This window comes from Eutrema salsugineum, unplaced genomic scaffold (assembly GCF_000478725.1).
Source record: "Eutrema salsugineum unplaced genomic scaffold, Eutsalg1_0 scaffold_7, whole genome shotgun sequence".
In the NCBI taxonomy this organism is placed as follows: domain Eukaryota; kingdom Viridiplantae; phylum Streptophyta; class Magnoliopsida; order Brassicales; family Brassicaceae; genus Eutrema; species Eutrema salsugineum.
The window spans coordinates 6,639,046-6,650,967 of record NW_006256486.1 but is presented as its reverse complement, the minus strand read 5'-3'; the positions used below and the strand labels follow the sequence as shown (position 1 = coordinate 6,650,967).

Below are 11,922 nucleotides of genomic sequence, written 5' to 3'. Positions count from 1 at the left end.
TCCCATCGCGAGACGCCACGTGGAAACATTTCCATCTTATTTCGTTTCGGGTCTTCGTTTTATTGTAAACTAGAAAAGGACCTGCGCATATGCGCGGATCTTATTTTAGTTTATATTTTAAATAATATATTTTAAGAATTTGTATTGAATTTTATGTTTACTATCAATGTTTTTGCGTTTAAAATATTTATATTTTCGTCGATTTAAGTCAAATAGTTTTTCCTAAGATAATCAGAAACTAAAATCTATTATTTAATTTTTTGTATGAAAACGTAATAATTTATTTAAAAATATATGTTAAATATCAAAGAGAAATATATATTTTAATTTTTTGGTTAAATATATTTGATTGATTCCATCTTTTTTTTCTTTTTTAAAAAAAAAAAACCATGTATAATATTTTTGTGTTGACACCCTTTTTTTATTATTATTTTTAAATAACTTTTATTCGTTTATTAAATATTCTTTATGTTTTATAATTTTATTAGTTGGAGTTTTATATAAGATTATTTTAAACTTTTTAACTTATTCAGTCACAATTTTTTTTCACTTGAATTAAATTTTCGTTATATTTTAGTTTAAAAATTAAGTTTAAATCACTGCAAAAAAGAAAATAGAATGATGCATTTAAAAGTTTTGTATTATATAGTATTTAAAAATTTTTATATACTCCCTCTGTTCAGAATTATTTGATGTTTTAGAAGGTTTTTTTTGTTCAGAATTATTTGATGTTCTCACTTTTCAATGCAAAATTTAATGAATTTTTATAGTTTTTGACCTTTTATATTCTGCAGATTGTCTTCTTATTGGCTGGATGATATTTAAATGGATTATAAATAATATTTTTAGTATAGAAAAAATAAAAATTAAATAAATCCTTAAACTGTGTGCAAAAACCTTAAACATCAAATAATTCTGAACAGAGGGAGTATTAAAAAAATTTTGTTCTAATATATATATATATATTAATATTTATTTATGTTTTTTAATGTGTTTGCTTGAAATTTCATTAATTATTTATTTTATTAAAAATAAGATAGGTGTCATTCTCTCCACTGCTAAGGTGTCATTCAGCTGGAGAGAGTTGATTGTCTTTTATATATAAGACGTTTGTTTTTAGAAAATTGATTTGATTGATTTTCACAAATAAATAAGGCATACTTTTATAGAGATAACCTGAAACATTCCTCTAAAAACTTATTTATTTTTTCGTCTCATCTTTCATTTTAGCATCTTTCTTGTGGGTCTTTCACCTTTTAATGAGCTTTGAAATCTTCAATTTATCCTTGTAATTTTGTAAGAAGTAAATTATAAATTGAAAATCAACCCAATCATAAAATAAGCAAAGATAAAACCAATCAAGACCGGCGAAATAAAAATCCGTCCAATGAAATATAAGCATGAGTAGCCAATCAGAAACGAGCTTCTCAAAATTTAACCAATCAGGAGCGTGTCAACATTTTTTAAGCGCCAAAAATTTAGCCAATCAGAACAGGCTTTGTCTTCTTGTCGGGGACAGGGTTGAAAGAAAAACCATATTTGACCAGCTCGCTCGCTTCACCCTAGCGATTGCTAGAGAACGAATTCTCAGAACTCGAATCCTTCTTGACATTTTGCTGCACTCATCCCACATTAACACTTAATCGAGGTAATTGACATTTCGTTGGATATTCTTCTTCATTTCGTTATTAGAAAGTCGTTGCCCTAGAACCACAATTGGGATTAAATTCGATTATTGAATAGGCAATGGTATACTATGGAAATGGTAATTGGTTGCTAATCGAATGAGTATTTATTAGATTGAAGGTTTAGATGCGGTAAATCGAGTTAGATTAGAGTTTCTCTACGAGTTGACAATTAGATCTAATTAAATGAGAGAGATAGAGTAACAATTGGTATTACCTGTGTATAACTGGAAACAACTGGAAACATTTTTTATGCGGTTGAGTATGGTCTATGTGTTATTTTTTCAGGTGATAATGATAACAAACCTATTTTTTGATTATGGGGGATATTATTAAACTTCGGAGGATAAATGGATTTCAGCCCCAACGTCCATGTATGGTATAATGTTTAAGTCATCAAGTTTGGAGGAGATTACTTATTCTGATTTAGTGGAAAAGATATGCACGAAGGTTGGGATTGTTGAATCTTCGAGTAAGTTCATACTGAGTTACATTCTGGTACTAGTGCAAACTCAAAAACAATTTTATATATCGAATGATGATGATCTAGCCGTGTTCCTGACCTCACTAGATAAAGAGGAGACACAGAAGTATTATTAATGTAGAGGTCATCAAAGGTGTTGAAGTTGGAGAGGAATTTTTCCAGAGTTGAGAGGGTAAGTTCAGTTGGTATAAATTATGGGGGATTGCGTTTAGGTAATGATGGATCAAATAATGGTGTACTTGCTATTTACACAGGCAACTTTTCAGCAGGACAACATCACGAGAATGTCCCATTGATAGAGGAAGCTGACGATGATGAGGGAAAAGATGGTGATGATGTTACACGTGATGGAGAAGATGGTGATGATGTTACACGTGACAATGGAAAAGATGGTGATGATGTTTCCCGTAAAAATGCTGATGGAGTAGATGATGATGCTAAAGCCAAGTTTGATAACGAGGAGGAGGAATACAGAGGGTTTAATTTTGATTATGGTCCCCCTCCTGAAGTTGTAGAAACACAACATTTTGAATGGGAAGATGGTATGAATCTGAGAATGGGGCAACAATTTGCATGTAAACAAAATTTGATAGATTTAGTGTATAGAGCTTCACATCAATATTGTTTTGGTCTCACTATAAAGAATTCAGATAAGAGGCGATGTGTCGTGAAATGCGGTGAAACAAGTTGTAATTAGTATTTACGAGCTTGGAAGGATGCGAATACACCCTGTTTTTCTATAACAGTATACCGGAAGATGCATACTTGTTCTCGGGCCGGTGCGAGTACAAACAAAAAACAAAGGAAAGGAACACCAAGATTAGTTGCATCTGATTTAAACCTCTCCTTACAGTCGAGTTATTCCTGTTGTTAAAGAGTTGTATCCAGGTCGATTAGATACACCAACTCCTCATGATGTCATGCTTTTGGCTAAACAAAATGCTTCTGTGAGTGTATCATACTCTACCGCATGGAGAGGAATACAACAAGCTAAATCTCTGGTTCGTGGTTATCCTGCAGACATCTATAGAGATATGTACTCGTATTTGTACATGCTAGAGAAGGTGAATCCAGGTACAAAACACAAGGTGTTACTGTACGAACAAGGAAGATTCAAGTACTTATTTGTCGCTTTGGGAGCTTGCCTTGAGGGGTTTGTAGCTATGAGAAAAGTGGTAGTTGTTGATGCAACTTTCTTGAAACCCGGAAAGGATTGCCAGCTAGTCTTTGCTGCTTGTCAGGATGGTAATCGTCACCATTATCCGATTGTTTTTGGAGTTATTGATGCAGAAAAAAATGACAGATGGGAGTGGTTTTTCAGGCAGTTAAAAACGGTTATACCCGATAGTCCTGAGTTGGTTATTGTTTCTGTCAGAAATTCAGGCCTCATTAATGCAGTAGCTGAGGTGTACACTGAAGCTAAACATGGGTATTGCACCTGGCATCTTTCACAGAATGTGAAAATGCAAGTTTCAAGGTATAGAGAAATAGTTGCAGAAACATTCATGGAGTGCGCAAGATGATAACAACGTATTTTGACCACTTTTATGGATCCTTTTGAAATACTTTTTCTATGTTTTCAATTGCTTTTTAGTACTTTTATTACGTTTTTCTAGTATTTGTAGTTCCAAGACTCTTTTCAGGTAATTTAGGGAAAAGCTTAACAAAATGGATAGAAAACCAGATTTCAGCTCAAAGTCAAACCGTCAGAAGTTCACCCTTGATTGAAGGCCTTCTCACCGTCAGATCCAGCTCAAATTTGGAGACATTAAAGATGGAAGTATCAGCTTTCCAGTGCACTTTACAGCTTGGCAATCCAACGGTTCAATCAAAAGATACGCGAAGAGCAAGATGTCCCGTAAACCAGCCGGCAAGCACTTCCACCCGCGGCCAAACACTCACTCCCCACGGTCAGGAGCATCCCGACCGCGGCAAACCACTCATTCCCTACGGTCAGAGCCCTCCCGACCGCGGCCATCAACCTCCGAGCCCAAAAAGCCCATTTCTGAAGCCCACATTTGGAGGAACCCTAAGTGACGTCCAGAGAGGTCTTGAGCACTATAAATACATGTCTTAAGAACCCTAAACGAGGGGACATCATCACCACCGAATTATTACTTCATACTTTTATTGTTTTTGCTTTAGCTTTTAGTGAGAGAGAGATTTGTTCTCTTGAACCCTTGTTCTTACTTTTTCAATTTCGGTTTCTATTCTACTTCTTAATACTATGTTTTTGATTTCGTTCATCATGTCTGAGTAGTTTTATTGTTGGGATTTAGGGATTTTCGATGGGGATTTATATGTTCGATGAGGATTCCATGAGCTTTTGAGCCGAATCTTAGAACTTTTTCTTCTGAATTCGTTTTTACTGCATGAGAGTAGCGTCATGAACTACAATCTGATCCAGATGCTTGGTGACACGAAAGTGTTCATCCGGTGTCATATCTAGTTTGGGAGAGCAAAACAAACATAGGAGTGGAAACCTACCTATGGGCGATTTGTGAATTAGGACGAGTCTTAAACATAATGCATCTCTTCTCTTCCAGGGCCAGAGTGGAAACCTACTGGTCAGGGTTGAGAGAGATAGTTATCTATGATCACGACAGTGGCGTATTCATACGTCCGTGACTCCAGTTCGAAAAGTTTAAGCTAAGATCTTATCAAATTTACTCTCTAGCAATGTTTTGAATCGTTCGTACCCCTGAGAAAACTTCCCTGAAACCCAACGCCTTCTTTCCCATTGATTTACACCGATTTTCTTTCAAGCTTTGGTTCAATATTGTCTTTCCTTTTTAGTTCATTTTCATTTAAGCAATTAGATATCCGTTTTTTACATTTTTAGTCATTTTCGTTAAGTTTAGTTATTACGTCTTTTAGTTCCCGTATTCTCTTTTAATATTTCGTTTTTACATTTTAAACATATTACCAAACCCCCGCAAAACCGTTTTGGTTCTAGACTTCCTTACTTTATACTTATTTTAAAGGTTTTTTGCAGGAAAAGATCCTCCTTCCCTGTGGATTCGATCCCTAAGTACTACAATCGATCAGATGTGCACGTGCGGCTATTGATTTCATTTAGGGTAAAACTTGACAACCCTCGACACACACCGACACCACAATCAAGTTTTTGGCGCCGTTGCCGGGGAAGGCACTCATTTTCTTTTCTGCAAAACCCCAAAAAAGGTTAGTAAATCGACTCTAGAACCCCCTTTTCTGCAACTTTCCATTTTTCGGTTATTTTGTTTCCATTTCAGAAGATATAGATCCTATAATTCGAAATATACACTATGAGGAAGGTTTCTATAACACTCCTCAAGCCACCAGACGCAGAGCAGAACACCAAGCCCGAAATTTTAGCTACATGGATCGATACAGCCAGCCAAACCACCCTTACCACCGGCGCAGAGAGACTGTTCGACGCCGGGAAGATCCTTATGGCCCTCCTCCAACCTACTTCGAGCCACACGCCTATAATCCTCCACTGCAGAACCCTAGTCAGCAAGAGGACAACTTGAGGATCAGCAGACGTTTGGGACGCCTCGAAGGGATGATAAACCAATTCCTTGATCAGCAGATTCTCACCGAAAACACCCTGCTCAAGAAAATTGATTCAATCTCTGAAGAGTTCAACAAAAAATTCGATGATATGGCCAATCATGTTCGAGTTTTGGAAGAGCAAACCCACAAAGACTCACAAACACTAGCAGAAATGATCCACCAAGTCGCAACAGAGCAGACAAGACAAGGGTATGACATCATACAAAACTCAAGTGATATTGTTGAATCAAAACAGGAGATTAAAGAAGTCAGAGAATCCGCCTCCTGGTATAGAGAGAAGACAGACGAAGAGTTGCAAGAGATCGAGCACATGCTGAACAAACTCGAGCTCAAAGCACGGGAGATTGATGCAAGAATGGAGCAGATGCCCAACATTGAGAAAATTGAGAGGTTTTCTAAGAAATCTCCCAAAAATCCTAATGAAGATGCACAACAACGCCCTGGTATGAGTTCATACGATGCTAATCTACCAAATAAAGATGCAGGAGAAGTTCGTGTCAAGTACAAGAAGGAAGAAATAGACTTTGAGCAAGTCATATCCGGAGCCGCGGGTCCAAGCAACCTGACCGCGGCCAAGACCCTTTTTCCCGCGGTCGCGACACCTCTGACCGCGGGAGTTGGTCGCTCAGATGCTTCTCCGGGTTTTGAGAAGAAAATAATACATCTTCTGTCCCAACTTCAGCCTCCAGCACCTAAAAAAGCAACTCAGGAAGAAGAAAACCAAGTTTCAGATGAAGAAACAGATTGGCAGGAATCATTACCTTGTATGATGGCAAAGGAATGTGTTGAAGCTTCAGCTGACTCTTCAATCCAAGAAGACCAGACATGCAGCGAGATAAATATGCCATACATCGATTCAATCATTGAATATGACGCTGCATCTTTCTTTTGTGAATCCTATTCTGCGTTTGAGACACCAGCCAACACCTACAGAGAAAGGCAAGTTCGAATTCTCCATAAGGTCAAAACTACAAGTCAGTTTCTTATCTCTTGTTCTATCAGAGGAGAAATGTTTAAAAACGTGCTATGTGATTCTGGAGCTTGTCTTAACATGATGTCCAACAATTGCTTTGAGACTTGGTATTAGACACCTGCGCAGGACTAGAGCAAAGATTAGTCTAGCTGATGATTCCAATGCAACACCTCAAGGAATAGCTCATGAAATTCCTTTGAGAATAGGAGATTGCATAGTGCCTGTCGACTTCTACATTGTCGAAACGAGAGATGCAACATATCCAGTGATTCTCGGATGGTCTTTTCTAGCAACTTCTAGAGCTATAATGGACTGGCCAAACCGGAGGATTTCATTTGCTAATATCGACAAAGATGTCTTCACAGAAGCTGTTCCATAAAACAGCAAAGCAGGAAAACGTTCTGCAGCAGAAGAGTTTCAGGAAGAACTTTGGAGTGACGAAGAACCTGCTAGGCAAAGCAAGGAGATGTCGAAAAAGACTTGTCTCAGGACAAGGTCTTCTTCATTGGAATAAGTCACGTCCAACACCAAAAGTCGAACTAAACGACTTTAAAACAAAAGCGCTTAATGGGAGGCAACCCATTTTTAGGTATTGTTTTCTTTAGAATTTTTCTTTCTTTTTCTTTTGATCTTTTTCTTTTTCTTAGTTTCAGGTGTTTCTTATAAAACAAAAAAGCCAAAAAAATCAAAAAACCAGAAAAAACCAAAAAGAAGGATGGTACCTGACTGCTCGGCCCAGCAGGAACCAAGGAGAAGCAGGAAAAGGCCGCGAAATAAGCTCCCGCGGTCGCAGGTGTTCTGACCGCGGGAAACTACTCATCGATCGCAGTCGCGTAGTCCTGACCACGGCCAAGCAATGGTTCGCCGCGTCGTGCAGCCCCTGACCGCGGCACTTGGTCGTTGAGATCCAAACCCGACCCAAACCACCCCTTTCACCTCATTTCACCTCACCAATCACCCTCCACCTCATTCATCACCTTCCACCACCTTCATCACCACCTTCATCACCTTCCCAAACCTATTCGAATGAATCCGGTTCATCTCCACCAGCATCCCGGATCCAGGTAAGTTCTCTTTGTCCTTACCAATTCGATTATCTATGCATTTTTCTCATCCAATCTCGACTTGTATCACACTGAGGACAGTGTGATTTAAGTCTAGGGGAGGATTTCATCCCTTTCTAACCACTTTTCTTTCATGAGTCTTGCATTATCTACACTCTTTGCATTTTCCTTAAAGTTTTTCAAAATCGGTTTTCAAAACAAAATACGTTTTAAAAGGGAATGGTGAACATGAATCAATGATAGTTGACTGTGTGCTTTTAGACTGTTCCTAGTGACATGCTCATTCATGATTTAGGACTAGACTAGGCGGTAGCTAAGCACATTTGAAACGAAGTACCCCAGAGGAATTTGAATGATTTCGATTTAGATGAAGGGATACACTAGCTCTGTTTTATTTGGACTTAATTTGGACTTAATTTTCTCATTGAAGCACTAGACCAGGGAAACGAATCATACATTCAGGACTCCTTTATCCTTTTACATTCTCTGTTGATCCTGAATGGCTAGTTCATCTTTAGTTAGTTCCCCACCTTAACCAATCTTCTTTCAAACCACATTCACTCTTGTTTTCTATTGTCTTATATGCAGATAAGTGCAAAAACGTTGGAGAAAAAGAGGAACGACGCAGTTTTCAGTCACCATGGACAGAGACCTGCGATTTGCCGGAAAAGTTCCCGGAAGGATTCAACACAAGAGGAAACTCAGGTTGCCTTAGAAAAATCTCAAATTTTGGTACAATCTCGTCCTCTAGTCTCTCTCTCTTTAAAAGGCATTTCCTTTCCAAAAAAAAAAAAAAATCCGAAAATAAGAAAAAAAAGGAAATAAAAGCCTTAGAGAGTCTAGACAGGTCGAATTTTAAGTCCCAAGGTAACTGGAGTTCAATTTTATGGAGTTTTGGAGATCATTTTCTGATTCCCGGAAAGAATCTAAGTCTGGGGGAACAGCTGTTTACAACAAAGGAGGAAGGATTATGCAACAACACTTGGCAAGAAGAAGTGACTGAAAACTGTGGTCATCAACAGGTCCTTATCTCTCTTGCGGTTTTGCATATTATCTTGCATCCGCCAGATCTTCAGGTAACCCGAAACACTTTAACTCCACCACTTAAATAGCCTTTTAATGCCAAACGCCGTCTACCCTGGATGATGTCTTTAATGAGAACTCACTATTGAACTTAATGAATGTAGAGAGCTAGTTGACTGGAATCAAGATTTAGATTGTTTAAGTTTTGCATGACGGAAAAAGTGGACTAGTATCTCTTGTGCATTGGTGAGAATTTTCTAGACTAAGTTGTGGATTGATGCACTATCTTTGGTCCTAGTTTAGAATTCATGTCGATAAGATTTGTGCATTCCCTATTTTTGTTTTCAATTAACCAGTTTAGGCTTTTGTTTTGTTTGAGGACAAACAAAGGTTTAAGTCTGGGGGAGTTGATAACACCGTATTTTGACCACTTTTATGGATCATTTTGAAATAATTTTTCTATGTTTTTAATTGCTTTTAAGTACTTTTATTATGTTTTTCTAGTATTTGTAGTTGCAAGACTCTTTTCAGGTAACTTAGGGAAAAGCTTAACAAAATGGATAGAAAACCAGATTTCAGCTCAGAGTCAAACCGTCAGAAGTTCACCCTTGATTGAAGGCCTTCTCACCGTCTGATCCAGCTCAAATTTGGAGACCTTAAAGATGGAAGTATCAGCTTTACAGTGCACTTTACAGCTTGGCAATCCAACGGTTCAATCAAAAGATACGCGAAGAGCAAGATGTCCCGCAAACCAGCCGGCAAGAATTCCACCCGCGGCCAAACACTCATTCCCCACGGTCAGTAGCATCCCAACCGCGGCAAACCACTCATTCCCCACGGTCAGAGCCCTCCCGACCGCAGCCATCAACCTCCGAGCCCATTTCTGAAGCCCACATTTGGAGGAACCCTAAGTGACGTCCAGAGAGGTCTTGAGCACTATAAATACATGTCTTAGGAACCCTATACGTGGGGACATCATCACCACCGAATTATTACTTTATACTTTTATTGTTTTTGCTTTAGCTTTTAGGGAGAGAGAGATTTGTTCTATTGAACCCTTGTTCTTTCTTTTTCAATTTCGGTTTCTATTCTACTTCTTAATACTATGTTTTTGATTTCGTTCATCATGTCTGAGTAGTTTTATTGTTGGGATTAAGGGATTTTTGATGGGGATTTATATGTTCGATGAGGATTCCATGAGCTTTTGAGCCGAATCTTAGAATTTTTTCTTCTGAATTCGTTTTTATTGCATGAGAGTAGCGTCATGAACTACAATCTGATCCAAATGCTTGGTGACACGAAAGTGTTCATCCGGTGTCAGATCTAGTTTGGGAGAGCAAAACAAACATAGGAGTGGAAACCTACCTATGGGCGATTTGTGAATTAGGACGAGTTTTAAATATAATGTATCTCTTCTCTTCCAGGGCCAGAGTGGAAACCTACTGGTCAGGGTTGAGAGAGATAGTTGTTTATGATCACGACAGTGGCGTATTCATACGTCCATGACTCCAGTTCGAAAAGTTTAAGCTAAGATCTTATCAAATTTACTCTCTAGCAATGTTTTGAATCGTTCGTACCCCTGAGAAAACTTCCCTGAAACCCAACGCCTTCTTTCCCATTGATTTACACCGATTTTCTTTCAAGCTTTAGTTCAATATTTTCTTTCCTTTTTAGTTCATTTTCATTTAAGCAATTAGATATCCGTTTTTTATATTTTTAGTAATTTTCGTTAAGTTTAGTTATTACGTCATTTAATTCCCGTATTCTCTTCTAATATTTTGTTTTTACATTTTAAACATATTACCAAACCCCCACAAAACCGTTTTGGTTCTAGACTTCCTTACTTTATACTTATTTCAAAGGCTTTTTGCAGGAAAAGATCCTCCTTCCCTGTGGATTCGATCCCTAAGTACTACAATCGATCAGCTGTGCATTTGCGGCTATTGATTTCATTTAGGGTAAAACTTGACAACCCTCGACACACACCGACACCACAATCACAAGACAGTATATAGAGGCCGAATTTCTTGATCATTATTCGAGGATGACATTAAAGTATCCTGCTGTGTCCGAGTATCTAGAAAGGTATGTAGAAGTATGGAAATGGGCCAAGTGCTATTTTCGAGCAGAGAGGTACAATCTAGATACTAGTAACGTTGTGGAGTCCTTGAATAGTGTGTTTAAAGATGCAAGGAAGCTGCCATTATTACCTATGATAGATGCGATTTTTGAGAGGTTGTGTGAATGGTTTAACAAGCATAGGAACGAGGCTGCTTCAACGGCACCAAGACGCAAACTGGTTGCCTTTGTGAAAAATATTTTTCACAGGAGATGTGCTGATTCTAAGAAGCTAGGTGTCACCGAGTTAAACATCATTCAGGTTGAATACAGCGTGCTTGGATGCGATGGGATTATTTACACGGTGAGCTTGAAAAATAAAACTTGCTCGTGCAAGCTTTTTGATATAGACAAGTATCCATGTGTCCATGCCTTAGCCGCATTAGAAGCTTACATGACGCGGCCAGACAGAGAAGTTAAACGTGGAGGAATTATGTTCGATGTATTATTTAACCGAGCAGTGGGTGTTTGCTTATAACAGAACCATCTATCATGTTCCACATAAGTCACAGTGTGTTGTCCCCGATGATGTTAAGCAATTAAGCGCTTTGCCGCTGGTTTACGAGATAAAAAGGGGGCAAAACAGCAGAAAAAGCATCCATCCGTTGGAGAGCGTCGACCGAAGTCGAAGAGGACGAAGATGAGTAATAAACGTTGGCCGAAATCTTACAAAATTTATACCTATTTTACTGGAGGTGAAAATGCTGGAGGTGAAAATACTGGAGGTGAAAATGTTGTAGGAGGTGAAAATGGTGGAGGAGGTGAAAATGGTGGAGGAGGTATCTCGGGTGATAACATGGTTTAGTTTGGAAATGGATATGTTGTGATTGTTTTACTCGGAAATACTTAGTACAACTATCTTTGGATTTAGGGTTTATGTTGTGGTTGTTTTACTCAGAAATACGTAGTACAACCATCTTTGGATTTAGGGTTTATTTTGTGGTTGTTTTACTCGGAAATAATTGATGCGGTCAATATCTTCAAACGATGTCTCGTTTGAGTTAATGCGGTCAATAT

General features: G+C 38.1%; 1 protein-coding gene across 1 annotated transcript; it reads left to right on the top strand.

Moving 5' to 3' along the window:
- Positions 1-10,831: 10,831 nt before the first annotated feature.
- LOC112083006 lies at positions 10,832-11,383 on the top strand. Its single transcript, XM_024150729.1, has one exon. The coding sequence runs from the start codon at positions 10,832-10,834 to the stop codon at positions 11,381-11,383; it is 552 nt and encodes a 183-aa protein (XP_024006497.1).
- The last annotated feature ends 539 nt before the right edge of the window (positions 11,384-11,922 follow it).

What these genes read in the sequence shown, in the direction of transcription:
- LOC112083006 (XM_024150729.1), top strand. Translation starts at nt 10,832, where the DNA reads ATGACATTAAAGTATCCTGCTGTGTCCGAGTATCTAGAAAGGTATGTA.